The sequence below is a fragment of the Lepidochelys olivacea genome (assembly GCF_965140295.1).
Source record: "Lepidochelys olivacea isolate rLepOli2 genome assembly, chromosome: 7".
Taxonomy (NCBI): domain Eukaryota; kingdom Metazoa; phylum Chordata; order Testudines; family Cheloniidae; genus Lepidochelys; species Lepidochelys olivacea.
In genome coordinates this window covers 104,687,211-104,710,338 of record NC_140417.1, presented here as the reverse complement: position 1 = coordinate 104,710,338, position 23,128 = coordinate 104,687,211, and the positions used below count along the sequence as shown (strand labels likewise).

Below are 23,128 nucleotides of genomic sequence, written 5' to 3'. Positions count from 1 at the left end.
CTCTTAATGGTAGTTCTGCAGGACTGTCATATGAGCTTTCACTCCCAGGCTCAAATACAGAAGGAGCTAGTTTTTTAAAAAGGGAAAAAACGTATTGATTTTATATATATAATTCTTAAAAGGCAAATGCCTGTCTTATAGTGTGTAGCATGTAACAGCACAAAATGCTATTAATAGCACAAAATGGGTGGTGATACCAGTGTATAAATTCGAGCACATATCAGAGGTGAATCCCAGTTGCTTCATCGCAACAGAATTATTCTAAAACTGACTAGGAAGAAAACGTATGCTTAGCTTCTAGTCAACTGTACCTTTTAAATAATTAAAAAAAAACAAACCAAAACCTGCTTGGGGTAGGGAGAAATTATTCTCTTCCCTAAAGAGTAGAACTTGGGCTATTAGAAAACATGGAGTATGGTATACACCGGGGTGGCCAAACTTACTGACCCTCTGAGCAACATATGACAATCTTCAGAAGTTAGAGAGCCAGGGTGTGCCTGCCAGGACTCAGGGCTTCAGCCCCGTGTGGCTTGCCTGCTAGGGCTAAAGCAGCGTCCCCTCCCTACACTTCCTAACTGTTTGCCACTACCTCTTAACGTGGAACTAGCACCTGGGAGCTGCAGGGAGGGGCCACTGAGAGTGGGCCCTGAACCTTTAAATTTCCCCTGCCCCCACTCTCAGTAGGTACCAGTTGTCTCTGGCAGAAGCTCCTAATCCCACTGCAGGGTAGGGATGTAAATACTGTTTAAAAAGGAAATGGTTTAAATGATTAAATATTCCATTTAAACGGTTAACCAATTTAAAGGGCTGATCCGGCAGGCTGGGGCCAGTTGGGTGGTGGGGCTGGCACAGCTGGGGCAGGAGTTAATGATTAAGGTGGGTTAACCTTTTGCATCCCTACTGCAGGGCAGAAGCCTCAAGTTCTGCACGCCGTCCCCCCCCCCCCCAGACCCCCATAGGTCGGGGGGGAGAGACGGGACTTGTGGGGCTCTGAGAGTTGCACTTTAACTGTAAAAGAGTTCCATGGGGCTCAGCCACAACTGGCATACACGGAAACAAATGCATTTATTTTCATCTTGGTTACTGACAAGTGCCACTGGTTTAAAAAGGGAATATTGTTGTTTAGAAAGGCTGTTCTTGTAAGCACCGAATAAATATTTTATACGAATACTTTTCATGACAGTTGATCAAGGAGTTACAGTAAGTATTAGAAGAGGAATTTAATATGGAATTGCCTTTCTATCTTATATTAGGATGGAATGTCAATTTCACATTACATTTTCTTCGTGCAAGAGTATTTTCTGTGATAAATGGCAAGATTAAAAAAGTTGTTTGAAGGGATTTGTCAAAACAAACTTTTGCATATACAGCGTACACTGATTTTTGACAGGCTTTAAGATAAACTGCAGGCAGAATTGTCAAAATACAACTTTCTGCTGAGTGGCCACTTTCATCATCCATAGTCAGATGTAAGGGCTATATACTATATTTAAACCAAGTGTGTCATCTGATGGTCCATAACCACCAACCCTTACTTGGATTACTGGCTCATACTCTGCCTTGGTGTCCTAGCATATGCTTGCTGGAGCATGGAACTGGTCTGGTGGGTAAGGTAAGTGCAAGACTGCAGAATACTAAAATAAAACCAGCTGTGTGAGCAATTTTGCTTTTGTTCTCAAAGACTAGAGTCCAGTGGGCATAGGGAAACTGTGAAATAAGGTAGTTTGATCCAAAATCACAGCTTCATTTTAGATAATAAAGATGGTGTGCTTTGTGTGTCTTCAGGAGTTGTAGAAGGTGATTTAGCTGCTGTTGAAGCATACAAGTCCTCAGGAGGAGATATTGCACGCCAGCTTACAGCGGATGAAGTACGCCTGCTAAATCGCCCTTCTGCTTTTGATGTGGGATACACACTTGTACATTTGGCTATACGTTTTCAAAGGCAGAATATGCTAGCAATTTTGCTTACAGAGGTGAGTTACTTTGGCCTTTGTTTAGATCAACTAAAGATTTTACATAACCTTATCACAGTTTCCAATTATTGCAGTGCAACTTTCTTTGCTAGGCGATGGAGACCGACAAATGCATGAGTAGCGTCTTTGTGCCTTTTTTCTGTTCGATTTTTCAGAAATAGTTCTCTTAAAACAGCAAGACTGTCATATCCAGATATCTTACAAGTTTCTTGTCAGATATAAGCAGTTTGGTCATACTTCCTGACCTTACTGCAGTGGAAGTAAACAGCTTTGATGCCTCCCGTGCTTTTGTCTGGGGGAAAGGAAATGCCTCTAGAGCAAAACACTTGGAGAAAATTAAAGTGCTGTATCTGAGTGTGCTGAGGAGTTGTAGCAGCTCTTGCTCGAGAGTGCACACAGCGCAGCAGGGGGCAGCGCATGGCAGGAGTAGGCATGCAGCTGCTGCTGTGCCAACTCCACAGGCAGGAGGAGGAGAAATGACTCGACAGGCAGAGGGCAGCAGTGTTGTGGCTTAATCGGGTTTGGAGAAAAACTTGCTCCTCTTTGGGTGGAGTCAGGTTAGGTGGTCTTGAGTCCAAGTTGGACCTAAAAATTAGGCCTGAATAGACGTAGCACAGATGGGTCACATGATATGTGAAGTTCACCTAGAGGCATTGCTTAGATTTACCCTTGTGTACTTTCAAAACTACCTACTTTCAGGGAAGAATCTCTCAGAGCCTCAGTTCGCTCCCCTTCCTGCTTTGAACTGAATCAGGAGTCCATGCAACTTTTAAGGACAATCTAATGAGAAAAATTACTCTTACTGTAGGGTTGGGGGATTAGCTTTTCCCAAGGAAGCTAGTGTGTGGGAGAAGGGGGATGAGCTGCATATACAGTTGTATCTAAAGCCTGGGGTTGAGGAACAAAGCAGCAGAAGAGAAGACTAGTGGGAAGTTTTCAGGTAGTTTGAAGAACTGTGTGTATTTGTGTGCAGTTAGTACATGCAACTGCACATTTTAAGTGGTGAGGGACACATGTAATTGGTTTGATGGATAGATTTAAAACAAAGTTAGCTTCACTGAAAAATCCTGTATTTCTGATTTTGTCAGCAGCAATTTTTACCTGCAGTCGTTGTGAAAATGTGTACTGAACCCTAGCAAATAGTAGTAATACTGTTCCCTAGGTTTGTCAGAGTAATTACCACTTTAAAATGCGTGTCTTCCAAATATCACTTTAAAATATCTCCATTGTGTAGTCCAGATGTGTACCTGATAATATATGACCTTTATCACCGAATGACTTTTTTCCTGCCATCGATGGCCAGAATCCTTCAGAATTCGTGTGGTCCATATATAGACATTTCCTCAGTTGTTAGACTTCTGGCGAGTGGGAGGTAAGAAATGGGAAGTTTCCTCAGACAAGCCCATTCAGTATGCGGTATAGAATCCCATGTAACATATGGAAGCAAAGAAGAAATTTACATGAGGATGCTAAATTGTAATCTGTGCCAATTCATAACATCAGGCTTTTTCCTTCTGTCACCAAGTGGCATCAGAGGTTCTAGTTTGGATCAGCATTTTATGAACCATCATTTTGTTTGCTTCTGTTATCTAATTCTACCCCACCCCTTCAGCCATCTGTTCAATTTTGGTTCTTGCTGGATTCAATGCTAAGTTATGTGGTGGTCAGTTTAGTGCCTGTTAGCTTCATAATGAGTAAGCGGTATTTGCATTCACTCACTTATGATAGCTGTTGACTTATTTGTAATGTCTTTGAGGAGACTGATATTTACGCTCATATGTGACCGCCTTGCATCTGTTTTGATGGGATCACTTTTTCCCTCAGTTGTGTTCATTCCAGATTCCTTCTTTATAAACAACTTTAAACACCTCCTTATCCCTCTTCTACTCAAAACATTTTCTATGAAATGTTATCTAATGCCTAACGCTTCTTACTATTTTTGGCTAAATATAAATAGCTATCAGGTGAAATAAGTCTGTTATATTACAGGTATCACAACATGCGGCAAAGTGCATTCCAGCAATGGTGTGTCCAGAGCTTACAGAACAAATCCGGCGTGAAATTGCTGCGTCTCTTCATCAACGAAAGGGAGATTTTGCTTGCTATTTTTTAACTGACCTTGTAACATTTACATTACCTGCAGGTAATTATGAAATGCTCCGCACTTTGTCAATGATGCCTTTGTTACTTTAATTGTGTATGAAACTACCAACACATTTTGTCGCCGCCCCAACCCTCTGCCCCCTTCTGCAATTTTTCTGATCTAACTTTTGTTAGCACTTGATACAAAATAGTTCTTAGGCTTTTCCTGGTGATTTTTAAATCTGCAAAGCTCTTCATGTATTTCAGTCCTCGCATTTCTCCTGTGAAATAAACTACTATTGTTCTCAGTATAGAGAGGGGGAAAATTGAAGCAAAAAGGATGTCTTCACGGAATGAGTCTGTATTAAGGTTGAGGTTGGCGATCAAGTGTGCCTGGTTCTTATTTCGATGCTTAGATGACTAGATTTTTGCATCATTCTGTAGTTCTGTAATTTTAGTGTTCCTTTTGTAAAACAAAAGGTTTGACACACAATGATTGGTTTTGGGACTAAAACTACTATTCAGATGTATCCTGTGGTTTTTTTTTTTTTTTTCTTATATGGAAATGTTCACGTTACAGTTATCTTCAGTTTATTCTGAGATAGCATGATCAAGAAGAATATAAGCTGTTTGACACCTGAATATTTGTAAAAGTATATTTAGAGATGAGCGTGTCTCAATCTTCTGATTGAGTTCCCGTGACTGAATATTTGATCATAGAATTTTCATTCTAGTTGAATGAAGTGAAGTTTTTGTAATTTATATAGTACAGTATACATAAGCAGTAAAGTCTGTGGCAGCATTTTATGTATAGCATTAGTTATAGCCATCATAAAAATGTTCCATTTGAGCTTTCCCCACAAATTTAAGTAAAATCTTGTGTTCCATGATATTATATTATAGACTGGATGGACAGGGAAAAAGGAAACTTAATTATATTGCAGAAACTGGTCCTGGACTTGCTTGCAGTAGGAGATTGTTAGGTATTACTTCTCTACAAATATTAATCCTTTTATAAACGTGGCTTGAAACTGATTATTTTTTATACCATGACCCTGGATTATGAAAGTACAGAGGACATGCTTCCAGGTCTGGCTGTCGTCTCACCTAAAAATGCTCTTGATACAGTAAAAGCTTTGTTATCTGGCATGTTTGGTGGGTGCTGGATTAGTCAAAAATTCCGGTTAACTAAGAGAGATACTTACCAATGGAAGGAGGGAGTTTGGATGTGGGAAGGAGCTGGGGATTGGGGCACAGGAAGGGGTACGAGGCGTGTGCTCTGGGAGGGAGTTTGGGTATGGGAGGGGGGTTTGGGGCAGGGGGTTGGGGCACAGGAGGGGTTTCGGGGTGCCACATCCAGGCACTGCTCACTTTGGGTGGCTCCCCACAAACGCCGACGTGTCCCTGCTGTTCCTAGGCGGAGGCGCAGCCTGGCAGCTCTGCATGCTGCCTCCACCTGCAGGAGCTACGGAGCCAGTGCTCGATGGAAAAACTCTCTTCTCTACTTACTTCTTGCTTTCTCACCTGGTTCCCTACTTCACTGATTCCACTGGAGCAGATGATTGATGATCCTTCAGGTGTCCAGAAATCTTGTGTCGGGTGCCTTAGTGCTTTGTACACCATGACCAGCCAGCCTAAAGGATTCTTAGCTTAGTCTGGGATCTGGAGCTTTGGGCCGCACATGGCTGAACGGAAAATAGCAAAGCCTTAAGGAATTAGTGGTGAAGGAGGATAAACAGTAAGAATCAGCTAGTCAATAACTGCGCACATTCCATATATCAGTACTCCTCCATTTTAAAATGTGTTGGTGTTAAGCCATTTTATTCATTGTTCCTTTTCCAGATATTGAAGATTTACCACAAACAGTCCAAGAGAAGTTATTTGATGAAGTACTTGATAGGGATGTTCAGAAGGGTAAGTGTGTGTGTGTGGAGAGAGTTAGTTAGTACGTACCATTTTTGCGGATAGCATTTTGGATGTGGATACGAATTTTGTATCTGCACAGCGATCTGGAGCTGTAGCACAGGCTCACCAGGGCAAGTGGAGAGACTCGGGCTCCCCACAGCTGCCAGCATGGCTCTCCCTGACCCATCTTTGCTAGGGGCAGAGGGTGCTTCGGAGCCACGGGCCAGCCATGATGAGAGCTGGGCGGACAGCTGTGGGGAGCCGTGGTGGATCCTCCACCTGCCCTGGGTGAGGGAGCCCAAGAAGCCCCCGGCCTGAGTGTCAGCCCCCAGGCCCTCTGTCCAGGCCAGGTGGAGGGTCTGCCGTGGCTCCCCACAGCTGCCAGTCCGGCTCTTCTCATGGCCGGGCTGTGACTCTAAGGCAAACATTCCCTTCCCCCGCCCACCCCCCCCCCCCCACCCACTGGAGCTGGTTTGCAGAGAGCTGCATGGGGAGCTGGCATGGAGTCGCATACCCTCAGCCGGGTGGGGACACAGCCAAGGCCTGTTCTCGGCCTTCCCCCGCACCACAGGTAGGTGGAGGGTCTGTCACGGCTGCCTGGGCTTCCTAGTTGGGCTCCACGCTGGCCTGTCCCGGGAGGAAGAGGGGCCTTGGGGAGGAGGAAGAGGGGAAAGGACAGTGGATGGGCAAGGGCCTTGCCCCCCCTCTCACCCCAAGCCTCAGTTTTGGTGCCACTGGTCATTGCTGTGCGGATCTGCAGATACACGTTTTTTGTATCCATTCAGAGCTCTAGTTATTACAAATAAACCCTGAAGTCTCGTTATCTGCTATTAACGCGATACTTCACTTAGTTTGAAATAATACATGAATTCTATATTTAAAGCAAAATTTTATGCTGGATAGGTTGGCATTTGCAGGCAAATTTCTACCTTTTTAATATAGAGATTAGAGATTTGACTTTAAGGTTAGGAGTACTTCTGAAGGGACAGAAAGAAAAAGCGAAGCTGTGGTGCTGGTAAAATTTGTGAAACCTATGAATTTATCGTCTAAACTTGTGAAGGCTCCAAGTCATGAGCTCTTCAGTACTCTCTCCTGTATTTAAATAAAATTGGTGAACAATCTTCCACTTGAGTGGCTCTCTTGAAACAAATTATGGTTTTTCAGTTTAATGTCTGTTTTTTTATCTACAGTTTTTAGTCTAGGGAGCTCAGCTCTGCCTCTTTAGTGCATCCATTTTTGTAATGTTAAGGTGAATAGATATATGGTAAATTGTTGACTGTATAGTATCTTCTGATAACCAGTTTACCTTAATACAGAATTTCATGTTGAAAAGAGTCTAATTGCAAATAACGTTTACATAGGATTTTTCTTGTATTGCAGAACTAGAAGAGGAATCTCCTATTATAAACTGGTCTTTGGAATTGGGTACGCGTTTGGACAGTAGACTATATGCACTTTGGAATCGGACTGCAGGGGACTGCCTGCTTGATTCAGTACTACAAGCTACCTGGGGCATTTATGACAAGGATTCGGTGCTACGGAAAGCTCTTCATGAAAGTTTACATGACTGTTCACATTGGTAAGCTGGTACATTTCTCATGTTAAGTTCAGGAATATTTTTCCAGTAGCATTGGTTGTAATATAGTGATGAGCTCATGGATTTATATTTAATTATGTGGAACAAAGGAGATGAATTACAGCACAGTTTAAGTTGTGTGTGTTTAGTTTATCTTTAAAAACCAAAAAAAAAACCCCCAAAATAAACCAAAACAAAATTTATATATTATGTAAGTCAATTATATTACCAAAAAAAATTCTTGTTTTCAGTGCTTTAAATTCCATACAATGTCCTTAGCACGAGCTGTAGTATGTCGGTTACTGCAGCTTTCAAGTTCTGCATTTGCAGTGTGAAATGTAGTGAGTTTGTTGTTGACCCGTATGTGCTAGTTCTTCATATAGTAACTAAAGTTTTAAGTAACTTAGTTTTTAGTGTGTGGAAAATATGTTAAAATAACATCAGGTTGCAAAGTCAAGAACTCAAAAGTTAGGAAATGTCAAAATTAAAGTTGCTTGTGCAACCTTAACTTGTCCCTCTTGTGCCATATGCATTATCACAGTCACTTTTCCCACAGTTTCCCCATCTCTTTCAGTGCATGGAATGGACCATGCTCGCTGAACGAGGAGCTCTTCAATATCTTGTTTTCTCTTCATTGTTCCATATCTCCCCTCATGCTTGCCTTACTGCATAGTATTCAAACCCTGCTCTGAAAACAGAATTATTAATGTCCTCATGGGCTTTTCTATGGGGCTTATCACTATAAAATCTGAGTGTTTAACAAATGTTAATGAACTTATTTTCATAGCACCACTGTGAGGCCAGGAGGTTGGTGTTAATCCCATTTTACAAATGGGGAGCTAAGGCACAGAGAGATTAAGGTAGAAAGTATCTATCGTTCTAACTGCCCAATTTGAAACACTCAAGACTTGATTTTTCAGAGTACTTAGTATTGTAATAGCATTGCATATGCTTGAAGTCCAGCTCACATTGACTTTAGTTGTAGCTGTGAACGTTCAGCACTTATGCATATCAGATCCCAGGTATCTCAAATTGGGCACCCAGAAAATGAAGAACATAGTTATTGACCCACCTATGAAAATTTTTGGTTTCAGTGACGTCCCTAGCATCACATAAGAACTCCATGTGGCAGAAGCAGGGATAGAATCTAGTTCTCCAGGGCAGCATACACCTGCCTTAGCCATGAGAAAGTTCTCCTCTTGCAGTCCTCTGCCTTATTTGCTTACGTGCCTTCCAAATTCTGTAACAAAGGAAATAGGAGTCCTACAGGCAAGTTTCCTTTGCTGTACAACCCTGATTCATCCCTAGAGCAAACCTATGCTGCACGCTGAATAGGGCAGGGGTCCTTGAGAGGAAAAAATGTGGTCATGTAACTAAAGACTGTATCATAATATATATATATTTTTTTCTCACAAGGGGGCCAAATTAAGGTTGCGTGGACAACCTAATTAATTCTGGCATTTCCTAACTTTTGAGTTCTTGACTTTTCTTTTTTAATAACCTAGGAAATTACATTTTTGAAAACACCCTACATTAAAAAGATTAACAAGCTTATAAACTGAAAAGACAAATTCCATTGTATGGTATTCTGTTGACACCCACCTGGTTCATCATCAGGGTTGAGACGTTTAGATCCAACATACTGACTTCTGCCATTTGAGCTAATGGAGAAACTGATGACAGTAGTAGGTTTTTATCCGCTGTGGACCAGCAGTAGAGGGGGAATGGGATACTTTGCCAGTGGATTTCACAGATATTTACTGACCGCACAGAAGTGGTGAGACTTGGGAATCAAGGGTTCCATTCCAGGCTCTGGAGAGGTGAATATTCTCTAGTGGGCACAAACTCTTCTGCCTGTTTTCCCACAGGCTTGACCCTTCTGCCCTGTCCCCTAACAACCTGTTGTCCCCCCCTCCCTGTCCCTCCAGTCTTGCGCCTAGCCTCCTTGCCCAGCCATTCTGAGTCTGTCGGCCTGTCTGTCCACCTAGCTCCTTGTCCAGTCTGTCACTGGCCTCTTTGTCCAGTCTCTTTCCGTCCCCTGCCGCATTGTGTCTGTCTGTCTGTCTCTTTACCACCCTGTCTTCGTCCCTACATCTTCCTTTTTAGCCATCCAGTCTCCTCATCCAGTCTCTTTCCATCCCTCCCCATTTCCCACCTCTGCTCCCACTCCACCTTCTTGTCCAGCCAATTCCAGTTTCCCTTTACCCCCCCTAGACTCCCAGTTTTGTTCAGTCATTGTCCGCCACCCCCTTCCTTGTCCCAGGTTACTCCCCTGGGGTCAACTCTTTTCCCGTCTATTTTTGAATCAGGCAGCTTCCTTCTACATGCTGCTTGGATGCTGGCAGGGGTATAATTGAGATAAAAGGGGAGAGAGCTTCCCCCCTTTCCATTCTGGTACCTGGCCCCAGCCTGGATGCTGCCTGCAGGAGCCAAGAGCTGCAATTTCAGGGGAAGGCCTGCTTAGCCTCTGTGTGAAGCATTCCTAGTGTGGGCGGTCTTCAGAGTAGCTGTGAAACTAGAGCTAATATCTAGTGAGTATGGATGAACTGTTTTTTGTTGTTGTTTTTTGTCCCCTGCCCTTCCCAATAGCTTGTAATTTAGCCAAATTTGGCTGGATTTTTATGGGAGCAGCACAAGATACATCTACTCCTTGAAGGAATCCTGCACCAAAAAATAAAAAATTCTGTGCAGAACATTTTCAAAATCTGCAAAATTCTGCATATTTTATTTGCAAAATAACAATATTATCACGCCACTTTCAATTATTTTGGTAATTTATTTCAAAATACCTGTCAACAAGTATGTCTATAAGAAAACAGACAGCAAAATAGATTCCGGAAATTTTTTTGACAAATAAATTCCTTACCGGACATGTTAATACAGAACTTTGAGTAATAATTCATTTAAACTATAATATAGAAACATATTTCCTGAACCCCTCACAAGCAGTTCAATGGCTTGGAGTCGGGGTAACTGAGTTGCTGAGGGAGAGGGAAGTAATTTCTGGGAGTGAACCTGGAGGGATTGCTGGCTGGGTGTGGGTGGGAGAAGTATGGAAAAGGTTTTTCTGTGGGGGAAGGGAAGGAGGGATTGTCAGGGAGTATGGGAGCCTCCCCATGCAGATCCTGGCTGGGAGAGGCTAGGGGTCAGTCAGTCAGGCACATCTTCCCTCACCCCGTGTGTCCCTGCATCCCCTCCTTTGCCCCTGTGTGCACCCCCGCTCCCATTCAGCCCTTGCTCCGGTCTGTCTCCCCACTAGCCCTTCTGAACCCCTGTTTGGCCCGGTCTGTCTCTCCCTTCCCCCCTGCTCTCCCAATCCGATGCCTCCTTGCCCTTGAGGTATGCAACCTCTTCTCACTCTCCCTATTGGTTGCTGACTGCTACAGCCAATGAGCTATCTGCCTCTGTTCTGGTGCCCCAGATGGGCAAAAGGCATAACTGTAGAGCCTCTCTGGCAGAATGTGTTTTCTGCAATCTTTTTTTGTGTTTCACTCGATCTTCTCAGAGAAAAAGTTGCCAGAATTTTTTAACATGGCAAAACAAGATATTTTTCCCCAGCCTCATTTTTGGAAATGGCTGAATTGTTCTTAGCCAACATTTTCCAAACTAATTCAGCAAGAGGAAGACATGGAAAAATTCCACCCCGGTGGTTAGTTTCATGAAGTTATAAGTAACTGAAAATAGGGGCTTAGAATGAGAAATTTTGGACAACTTTTAATAGGTGGTGCAATCTGGCCTTTAATAACATGGCTAGATCTGGTCTGTAGACTGTAGTTTGCTTCGTGATTCATTTTACATTTCTGCTTCGTACTGGGGAAAATCCAGATGCTGAAAGGTTTTTGATCCAGGTCATTATCATTGCTTTCATTCATTTTTAGTAGTATGTAGAAGCTAATGTGAATGTATTGGAAGATTTTGAAAAATATGGTAATAGCTTCTAGAAGTATTGGTGAAACTGGGCTTGAGTATAATTCATCAGTAACTTTTGCAAGTACTTTCATAACTTTCTAATGTTGTTTTGTGATCTTTAATCTTAGAGACTTCAAATAATCCCTCCATAAATTATCAAAGCTTGTATTTTCCAGGAAGGAAATAACTGTTGCCTATATATATATAAAATAAATATTGTTGTGTCAGTGCTTGTATAGAGTTATCACTCAGATACATGTTTGTAAATTAACAATGGCTTGTAGAAAAAAATAAAGATTTACTGAATATTAGTATTGCAAGCTTATTAAATGAGCTTTGTTCTTGAGATATTTAGAATTTTGAAACCATACTTCTATCTCTTTAAAGTTCTATATTCAGAAACCTTGTATTTGTGTGGAAGACTTGCTTTACTGCAACTACTTCATATAGCCAGTTACTGTATAGTGGAGATTTGACTACTAGCATATGAATGCCCCTGTAGTGAAATTGGGTGGTGTGTGTACTCATTGTTGTCTTTTATGTTTAAATTTTAAAGTAATCTTGCATCATCATATTTAAGACACCCAAGCATCATCTTTCCCCAACCCACGCTGCTTCATTTCCAAGAATAGACTGATTTTTTTTTTTTTTTTTTAAAATACTAGCTTCAGGGTCTTTGCTAACCTTTGCTTGTTTAATGAATTAAAAAAACCATATTTATGTAAAGATTGAGTAGTCATTGAGGGGCACAGAAGGAGAAAATTTCAAAACCTTCCTCCAGTGTTCTCAGTTGCTGTTTTACTTGGGGTACTACATTTTTAGTCGGTATTCAGGAGTGCAAGTACGCCAAAAGAAGTTGCTGAAGGGGAAACAGTAAATGTAATAATTGGATTTGAATAAAAGCATATGGTAGTTGCACAAAACTTATTCAGAATTAATTCAGATTGTCTTGGATACCTTCAAGTAGAGTGAAACTGGCTAAAGAATGCTAAGCCAAATATTATAGTAAACATCATAACATGGAGTTAATAAGATATGGCTAGCAGAGTATGAGTCCAGTTGTTTATATTTTCATTAATGACCAAGAAGAGGGAGTAAACCGTATATTGCAAGTGAATATGCATCAAGTTGAAAGAGTTAATACTTGCGAGGATATCAAACAACAGAGAAAACTAGAGATTAGACATATGGACAGAATATAATTCACTGTGGCGGGGCGGAAACTGCGAATCTAATGAAACCTGGGAAATATAATCCAAAAACTGAAAAGTAGTAATATCCAAGTTTGAGGGGGGTGATGGACAGCAGACTAGACAAAAAGGTGCCAGTATTATGACACAACAAAAAAAAATATGGGCTGCGTATACATAGGCAATCTATTAAATGAGGAGGTTAAAGTCCCTCAGTACGTTTGTGCAGGTCTGGTATAAATATTACTTGGAGATACTTCATTACCAGAAATATACTGACAAATTAGGAGGAATTGAGAGGAGAACTAAAAAAATGAGTGAGTGGCTGAAGAGAATATCAAGTTAAACATGCGTGGCTTGTTTAGAGGCCAGCATCAGTTAAATTCTGCAGAAGTGGTGTCGACCCTGAAATCAGCAGCAATACTGAGGTAACTAAAGGTGCTGAAGTGGAGGGTGGTGAGTGCCATCACAGTAACGGTGGCACTGAAAGCAGGAGTACCAAAGAAGTTCCTGGTGCCAAGGAGGTAATTTGTGCTGAGCCTGACACTGGCCCCACTTCCACTTACTGAAGAAGGGAAATATTGGGGTTTGCTGCCAACAGACCCACAGGGTCAGCGGCCCACCCAGCCAGCAAGGTCATAATGACGCAGCCCTGGCAGAGTCCTGGATTAAGGGAGGGGCCGGGACAGAAAGGCAGAGGAGGTCAGTTGCTTCCTGATGTGCTACCAGCCCAGAAATAGCTGGTGTTGGCATTGCCCTTGTTGGTACTGGACTCAACAGTCACGCCGAGGCCAGAACTGGAGTCAATGGTATGGGGTCCCTTCCCTGGCCTCTCTGGATTGTATTGGGGAGCAGTTGATGGGACCTGCTCCATCCTGTGTGCCAACATTCACACCGTGCTGGTCCACACTTCTTCTGGAGGAGGCAGACAGGTCCCCACAGGACCTGGAGTGGCCACAATGTGAAGTGGCTGCACACTTGGAACCTGAGGGCAACCTCCGATCCAATGTGGGCCTTGGTGCTGCAGCAGGCCACGTGGGCCGTTCAAGCAGATGCTCCTTTAGAGAAAGATCCCTTGCCACTGAGTCTGTGTCATGAACAATTTGCAAATCAAACACCGCTCCTTGATGCTGACTTTGCCTAAGCACAGCAAGCACCACGTGGGGATCGTTGTTGGGGATCTTTCCCCTTGCAATAGACAATGTTTAAACCCTGTCTTCTCCAAGATTGTTGGAGCAAGATTCTTAAAAGGGCATCATCTCCATCCTACAGTCCAAGTGTCTGTTCCTCTGTGGGACCTTAACGCAGTCCTAGCGGCTTTAATGGGAACTCCATTTGAGCCCTGGGCATCGTGTCCCTTTCAGCTTTTGTGTCAGAAAACTGCATTCCTAGTAGTGATAATGTCCACAAGAAGAGTGAGAGAGTTGCAGGTTCTGATGACAGAGCCAACTTATACACAATCCTCCAAGGACAAAGTTACTTTATGAGCACACCCCAAATTTTTTATCTAAAGTGGTTTCTCAAGTTTCATTTGTACCAGACAGTATATTTACCTGCGTTCTTTTCTAAGTCACATTAATCTTTGAAGGAGGAGCATCATCACCTGTTGTCCAATGTCTGAAGACCTCTAGCCTTCTATCTGGACAGGACTAGACTGTTTTGTGTTTTGCCTTGTCTCTTTGTCATATGCAGATCATATGAAAGGTCAAGCAGTCTTTTCATAGACAGTCTGTAAATGGATAACATCCTGTATCAAAGCTTCATATGAAGTATTTTCAGCTGTGTCTCCTCAGCTTTTGTAGAATGTGAGCTTCTTCTACGAGAGCACAAGCAAGGTCAATAGCATTCCTCAGTGACGCTTCAATATTGGATATTTGCAAGGTTGCTATGTGGTCATCCATACGTACATTTATAAACGCATTCCACATCTTCCGGGGTGGATGGAGTTTTGGTACAGTGATCCTGCAATCCTTGTTTAGGTAGACTCTGAGCCCGCCTTCTGGGGTGGGTACTGCTTGTGAGTCATGTAAGTGGATTACATGGCTGCATCTACTCGAAGAAGAAACAGTTAATTACTGTAACTGTGGTTCTTCAAGATGTGATGCAGACATATATTCCATGACCCCCACCCTCTGTCCTCTTTGCATTGAAATCTAGTCTCTGGGGGGCAGGATAGCGGAGTTTTTTTTTACTGGCAGCACTGAAAGATCCAGACAACTTCTGGCAATGTTTTTCTGCGTGCCCTCCTAAACTGGCTTCTTGAACAGAAGAGCATCTCTAGTTTGCTAGTGACAGCTACAAATCATTCTAACTTCATGCTTATGGTTAACATAACTTACAATATATAATTACACTGCTTTGCAATATCTGAATATTTTTGAATATGGTGCATCTTACAGATGTTAACATATAACTGTCTTTTGGTGATAAAAAATCTGTGGCTATTTCAAACATTTTTAATTTAAAAAATGGGTAACTACTAACATACACTTTTTTCTTCTTCTTCTTGATAATGTAGTTCTATAAAAGGTTCTGGATTTCTACCTGAGGTGACTATAAGCCATTTGAATTTGTGACATACCTATTTTACTTGTGTCCTTAATCAATTCACCTAAAAGAAAAAAAATCTGCATTCTTCAGATGAGGGAAGAGTAACAAATTGCTCCTTAAACAGAACATTAAAATTACATGAAATTCAATGCCTTGTTTGTTCCCGTGGAACTACATTTAAAAAAAAAAAAGTCAATAAGGCTTCAAAATAAACTATGCAAGATGTATCAAATTGGCCATTAGAAGCCTTTCATCAGTTTCAATAAGTGCCTCCTGTGGGCATTCAATCCCATTCAGTCAGATCTCAAGTGGCTTCTTAGGCAGGGATTATCAGCCTTGTACCAGGTAATTTGCAGACTGACTCTTGTATCATTTCCTTTAATTCATAAAACAGTACAAGATAGCTATTTCACTTTATGGATAGTCTTTGTCAAAGTTTACTGTTGAGCAATCCCAGTAGTTCCTCTGTGGTGGTGGAAAGAATTATGAGAAGAGGATTACTTGTTGCCTTACTGTCAGTTGGTGGTCTTACAACATTATACACTCACCAGTTGAAAGGACTCTTTGTTGTGCTATTTTATGCATGTGAGAAAATACACAGCTTGGTTAACTGTGTGCTAAGAAAACTTGTTTATATATAGCAGTCATGTAGATGGTACTAAAACATTAGCTTAGTTGCTTTCTTTTCATGATAAACAGGACCAATCCTATGCAAACTCTGAATTAGTCGATGGCTGCTAGGAGAATTATTTACAGGTAAGCAACAGATGGTCTGCCTCCTTGGGACTTGGAGTTCTGCTTTGTTGATGCAGTCTGTTTCTGCCCAGTGGAAATTGCCAGCATGAAAGAGTTTAGATTTAAAGTTTCACAAGATTTCTTTTAAATTTTTTTTTTGCAAGATGGAAATAGGAAACACATTCTATTCTTTCATAAATGTTGACACTTAAACTCTAGAATATTACCATCAGTTGTTGTATGACTCACTTATTCTCAAAAATCAAACTACTATCTTACTTGCTTTACCTCTTTTCTTTCTGCCCACTGTTCTAGGTTTTACACCCGTTGGAAAGAGTGGGAGTCATGGTACTCCCAAAGCTTCGGTTTACATTTCTCACTGCGAGAGGAACAGTGGCAGGAAGATTGGGCGTTTATACTCTCTCTTGCTAGTCAGGTAGGACTTTTTTTTTTTTTTTTTTTAAATCTTACTGTAGGAAGGGATGTAAAGTCCTTCTGAAGAGTAGTTTCATAAACTTGCATTGTTCTTGCTTCAGCCCAGAGTTTCTGGTTATTAAGGAAAACATCAACCATTTTTCTTATACCAGAAATCGCAAAGTGTTAAGGTCTTCTCCACAAGAATAAACTGCGAAATTGTATTTGAAATTTGAATTTCATAGTTTCTGAGTTTACTGGTAGCATCAACAGTTTTGCTGAAAGGTTATTTTTCTTATCCGGTAGGCTGAAGCTTGTAAGAGATGGGGCACCAGTTTCTGTTCTGTTTAATGCCCTGCCTCCTTCCCCATACACCTTACATAATCTTAGAGAATGAACATTTCTTCAGACTTTTTGTGAGCTTGAACCACTAAAGCACTGGCAAACTGTTAAGAGATTGTTTTGTAATCCAGTGTACATATGCCAAGTGGATTTTTAAACCTTTATAACTTTGGTAAAATAAACCATATTTTCAGACTCTCTAAATGGCATATCTACAACCTAGATGGAAATTTGACAGGGAGATAGTCTCATCTACTGATGTGTTAGAACAGCTAAAATTTACATTTTTCCCCATTATTGAAAAAGGAGTATTTGTTTTTACTTTTCTCAAATGTATGAGCTTTTTGGGCTGAAACTTTGCATAAAACTTCACACATGAACACAGAACAAGCCTGTTGTGTTTAAAAAACAAAAACAAAAAAACCCCAGAAAATCAGAGAGAAAATAATAAGCAACTGAAAATGACCTATTAAAAAAGAATGCTTGTGCAACCTCAGTTATAGGTGCATTCTCCCTGTAATATTTAAATACTGTGTTACAAAATATGTTGGTCAATCACTTGAGTATTCTAACTTCAGGTAGGTAAACTTTTTGCAAGTGAAACGTTCCAGACAAATGTTTGATTATGGAAATCTAAATGACAGCCATGACTTCAACAAAATTTTAGTTGGATGAAAATCTGGTTTTATGGAACTTATACAGAAGCTGCTTTGTCAATCAAGTTAAACAGAAGTAAATGTTAGATCAAAGTTCTGTTTCAAGTATTGTCTGTCTTTTTTTGGTATAGCCTGGAGCAAGTTTGGAGCAGACCCACATTTTTGTACTTGCACATATTCTTAGAAGACCAATTATAGTTTATGGAGTAAAGTATTATAAGAGTTTCCGGGGAGAAACTTTAGGATATACCCGTTTTCAAGGTAAGCCTCGACGCCTAATTATAAGTTGTACTTCTTTAAAAATGGCTTTTAAAGGAGGCTGAAAGCAGCTTGATATAAGATTCTAGTGGAAGGGAGTTGGAGTGACTTTATACAAAAGTAACTGTTAGTTTAAGCCTCTGATTCTTATAAAACTGTGTGTTCAACCAGTGCTTTAACTCCTTGATAGGGAGGGTGATTATCGAAGTACAAGACTTGCTGGGAGCAGACATGTTGGGATTAATGTTTTAAATGCCACTTAATACATTCTTTATAGACTTGTTAATTGCATCCAATTCATTGAGGATCACTATTACATTCTTAGAAGCCAGGAGAAATGTGTAGAATAATGAGGGTGGTGCTGCACTATTATAAAAAGTGATTTTCAGGGGTGCAGCTTACCCCCATTTCAAACAGAAAATCAGTCTGCGTTTTATTTAGTCAATATTACTGTTGTAATACGTAAAGTCACAATATGGTTATGTGAGAAACAATAGCAGTGCTTCACTAAAAGCTGGATTAGTGGAACTCTGCAGAGTCTTAGGTAATGGAAAACCACTTATAGAAGATCCTTGCCTGAAGTACAAAACACAAAGATTTAAAAAATATTAAGTAATTCATAAATGGTAAGGAATACATTAATTTCATAATGAAATACTATGAACCATAATTATATAGGCTAGGTTATTTCTAAATGATTGGTTTCCCCTTTAGATTAAGCAAGTACAGAGCTCATCTCGTTAGCATTTTCATACTTTGTGCATCATCAGGAAAACTTGACTCCAAATGGTATGGGGTTAATAGAAAGTCTGAGGGCTAGGAACTTCAATGAACATTCCTAGTTCTGAACTGGGGTCCTTAGTAAAATTCAAATAGTCTTGTCATGATTAAGTTTATTTTTAAAATGGGTGCAATTGCCATGGCATTTTTCTGCTTTTCCAGCTCCTTTTAGGGAGAGGAGTACCTTTTTAAAAATTGCAATATGTTAAGAAACTATTAAAGATGTTTTCTAACCTGTGGCTTAATGGAAGGGCCAACAGAAATCTCTAGAAATTTTTGTCATATTCTGTTCTCGGGTCTACAGATGTTTGTGTTTGTTTACTGGAAAGAGCAGTCACACAACCTGTTTCAACTATACCTTCATCTTTGGTACGTGTGTTGTAATATTATTCTGCGTTCAGCATTTAGCACAATGGGATTCTGATCCATGATTAGGGCTTCTAGGCATTATTGCAATACAAATAATAAATAATTAGAATCCCTAGCTCCATGTTTACCATGTTAGAAGTTATGCTAATTCAGTTTATAACTAAACTGATGTATTTGTATTTTACATGCACTGAGAGAGTTTGTTCAGAGCCTTTTATAAATTGGAGGTATTGGTGGGAGGGATCATCATTCAAATAATAGTCTCACAACGAAGTGGGAGACCTAAACTGAACTCTGGACTCCCACTTTTACTCCCCAGGCTTATAAAAGCTAGGAGTTACAAAGGTATCTGCTGGGTAGCCTTGAGGACTAAGCGGCATGCCTTGTCACTCCACAGCGCACCCTCTCAGGTGATTTGCACAGCAGCTTATAGGAACAGTTAAAGGAGTCATCCTCTGGGCTAGAGGTAAGATGCCATATTAAGGTAGCTAGAGAAGATGAAAGGGGGTAATACAAAAATAATAAGGTTGGAATAGAAGAGGAAATGGTAGTGTTTCTGGTTTTTTGCCATTCTTGATCAAATATTGAACCATAAAGTTGGCATCTTGCCTTCAGCAGTAGCCAATTGTTTTGCCAAGTACTTAACCAACTGTATTCTATACCGAGTTTGAGGTAAAGAGGGAGATTCCTCCTTGGCCCCATGCCTATATCTTACATTCTGAAGCATGAAATTAGATGACCAATCTTTTTGTATGAATAACTACAAAAGATATTTCTGGTCATCGTACAATCTGTTTCTAACCATCTGTAGCAATGAATTCCACAGACTCTCTCTCATTATGTGTGATTGAGCTCTTGTTTATGTAGTATGAGGTGATAAAATAGATGCTGACCAGTTTTAAAAAAACATTTTTTTTTTTTAAACTGAACTTGTAATTGTGTATTCCTCGATCAATTTCCTGTCTTTCTTGCACGGCTTTCTGGGTAAAGAAGAGCCCAGCCATTGTAGAATGAATGTAAATATGTTGTTTTGTTTAACTGTCTCTAGTTCAGTGTTAGACTCGCATCTGTGTATGTCCAGAGGTTTACGTTCAACTTTGCCTAGATGCTAACGTATAAATATTTCAGTGATTTGGAAATGAACACTTAAGTGAGGGTGAATGGAGATGAAGTGCATGTATATAATGTCTTTTGTTACTGCTTCTCTACTAAGCTTAGCAGTTTCCATCAAGACAAACAACACACAGATAGTTTCATAGAATATCAGGGTTGGAAGAGACCTCAGGTGGTCATCTAGACCAACCCCCTGCTCAAAGCAGGACCAATCCCCAACCAAATCATCCCAGCCAGGGCTTTGTCAAGCCTAACCTTAAAAACCTCTAAGGAAGGCAATTCCACCACCTCCCTAGGTAACCCATTCCAGTGCTTCACCACCCTCCTAGTGAAATAGTTGTTCCTAATATCCAACCTAAACCTCCCCCACTGCAACTTGAGACCATTACTCCTTGTTCTGTCATCTGCTACCACTGAGAACAGTCTAGATCCATCCTCTTTGGAACCCCTTTTCAGGTAGTTGAAAGCAGCTATCAAATCCCACCCCCCCCTTCTTCTCTTCTGCAGAGTGACTAATCCCAGTTCCCTCAGCCTCTCCTCATAAATGATGTGCTCCAGCCCTGTAATAATTTTTGTTGCCCTCCACTAGACTCTTTCCGATTTTTCCATCCTTCTTATAGTGTGGGACCCAAAACTGAACACAGTACTCCAGATGAGGCCTCACCAATGCCGAATAGAGGGGAATGATCATGTTCCTCACTCTGCTGGCAGTGCTCCTACTTTTACAGCCCAAAATGCTGTTAGCCTTTTTGGCAACAAGGGCACACTGTCCAGCTTCAAAAATTCCCTTTGTTGTACAAGAGATTGAACAGAGAAAATTCCGTTTTACAATTAAAAATACCCAATCCGTAGAAGGCAGTAAATATTGAAATGTTGAGGGATTCCAAGATTGCAGAATTAGACTTTGCATTTACCACTTTCTAGTGACTTTCACATAACCTGTGAGCTAGTTGTCTCTGGTTTTGGACAGCTTTACAAAACTTCACTCACCCATTAAAAAGATCTCTTGTCCCAGGTAAGTTAAGTATGTTTATTTGTTTCCATTATGCCTTGAAAATATTTTGTGCCTTGGCTAGTAAAGTTTCATTGCAATTTTACCAAGTTGGTTTAGGGGGAGGAGGAGGAGAGTGTGAATAGAGGAGGAAAGAGGTGAGTGAGCTAGAAGTGCCAGCCAAAACTAATGCTTTAATATAGACTTGTAGTGCCTTCCATATGAGGATCTCAAGGCCGCTTGCATACGTTGGTATCTACCTTTTACAGACAGGAAACTGAGGCAGATATGCTGTGACTTGTCCAGGATCACAGCAGTTTGAGAGTTGTCTATAATAGGATCCAAATCTTCTGACTTTCTCTTGGTCTATCCACAGGACAGCACTGTTATCACTCCAATAACAGCCAATTGATTCCCAAAAGTGTAACGGACCTTTTAGTATTTTGGTTAAATATTAAAAATGTCATTGAGGATACCATTTACTGAATGTAAATACCACACCAGGGTGTGTACACTTCAAGACATAACCATGACATTTTTGAAAATAAGGTAGCATTCTGAAGTTTAGTTCTCATGTGTTCTTGAGACTTAAGTCCTGGATTTGATGGCTTCCAGCATAGATATAGTTCTTAAAGTCTTGCATCCTTTGTTTTCTGTAACTTATCTTGCTGATTACTCTGAGACTGTCCAAAATCAACCAGTGTCTTTTACAAACTCATTATTTAGCTGATAATCAGATCCTTTTTATATATCTTAATGCTCACAGTTCTTTCTAAGAGCATTTATGTGAATGTTATGTGGTTTCCTGGTTTAAAAAAAAAGAAGAAAAACAATGGTGCTCTTATTCTCAGTAAACTCATCCACTATTTGGAGATGCTGAAACTGAGATAAGCGTCCCTCAGTCACTACGTGAGTTTGGTATGTGGGAAAACATGTTCATCAGTTTACAGATAACTGTTTTTAAACATTTAAGAGAAAATTAGTTTGAGCTGAATATTTCTTGTAAACCATGTATTCTTCTTGGAGTGCTTGCTCATGTTGATTCCAAGTAGGTGTGTGTGTGTTTGGAAGGTTTTTCCCCTAGCGGTACCCATCTTGTTAGCTGTGGAGCCTCCTGGAGTTGCACGTTCATGGTGGTGTATAAAGGTCTCTGCCAGCCTGCCGCCTCTTCAGTTCATTCTTGCCACCAGTGACAGTCATTGGAGCTGCGTCTCTCTCTTGCCTAGTGATGGGACTTTTGATTATCCTGTAAATAATTCATTAGTTAGTATTAATCTTAGTAGTTAGATAAAAGTGGGGGGGTTACCCCCTCCAACCACAATTCCCTTCCCTGTTGGGGTTCGGGACCAAGGGTTTAAGCCATGTGGGACCTGCCACAGTCCCATGCCAATGGGTGACCCCCACGACGTCTGCCGTAAATGTCTCGGGGAGGCACATCAGACAGATTGCTGCAAGATCTGCAAAAGGTTCTGCCCAAGAACAAAGAAGGAAATGGACTTCAGGCTCAAACAACTCCTTATGGAGACAGCCCTCCATCCCCAGCCGGCTCTGGGCCAACAGGACTTGGCACCGAGCACCTCTCTGTGGAGCGCTCCAGCCTCCATTAGAGACTTCCTAGAGGAAGGATGCTAGGCATAGAGACCCTTGGCACAGAAACTCCCTGTCGCCTAAGCCCACAGAGGCAACACGGCACTGCTTGCGCTCACTGGTGCTGCATAAGTGGCACAAGAGGACAGAGAGTGCTTGCCCATGGTGAGAGCAGCCGGGTTTGACAATGCCACCTGTGTGTGTCCTGCACAGGGGCACCCAGTGCCGGTCTCGCAAGAGCTGGCACTGTTGACTTCAGGGCTGCAAAGGGGTCCATCGAGTCCGGTATTATTGGATTCTCTTGCTTACAGAGTGCCAGGTGGAGGAGCTGGAGCTCTCTCTCCCCCTCCCCAGACACATTCGAGGCAGCCAGGGACTTGATTGCCTTGACGGCTCCGCAGTTGTCCGCCAGCCGAGACAGATCTCCAGCACTGGAAAGTGTGGCGCCGTCTAGAGGCAAGCCCACGATGACGGGGCACCGCTCGCCTTCTCCGCAGCACCATTCCCTGGCACCACCCTGCTCGGCACCGGTGTGGTCTCCATGCTCAAGGTCCCCGTCACTGGACTTGGAGGTGGAGTTCTACTATTCCAGGCGCAGTTGGCACCGATTTGAGTGGCACCGCTACAGGCAGGAGGCTGGGATGGTGCCGTGGCATGTGCAGTGGCAGGGGCCCACGCAGTGGCCTTTGTGGACCCCT

The 23,128-nt window shown here is 41.5% G+C and overlaps 1 protein-coding gene across 4 annotated transcripts in view; it reads left to right on the top strand.

Annotated features, from left to right (window-relative positions):
* The window catches only part of ZRANB1 (zinc finger RANBP2-type containing 1), a 69,847-nt gene that overhangs the window by 39,260 nt on the left and 7,459 nt on the right, over window positions 1-23,128 (top strand). For all 4 annotated transcript variants that reach the window (XM_084634133.1, XM_084634131.1, XM_084634132.1 and 1 more), the window contains 6 exons: window positions 1,786-1,973; window positions 3,963-4,116; window positions 5,898-5,969; window positions 7,341-7,539; window positions 16,236-16,356; window positions 17,464-17,593. In XM_084634133.1, coding sequence (XP_084490259.1) covers window positions 1,786-1,973; window positions 3,963-4,116; window positions 5,898-5,969; window positions 7,341-7,539; window positions 16,236-16,356; window positions 17,464-17,593 — 864 coding nt within the window. The remainder of the gene's footprint in view (window positions 1-1,785; window positions 1,974-3,962; window positions 4,117-5,897; window positions 5,970-7,340; window positions 7,540-16,235; window positions 16,357-17,463; window positions 17,594-23,128) is intronic.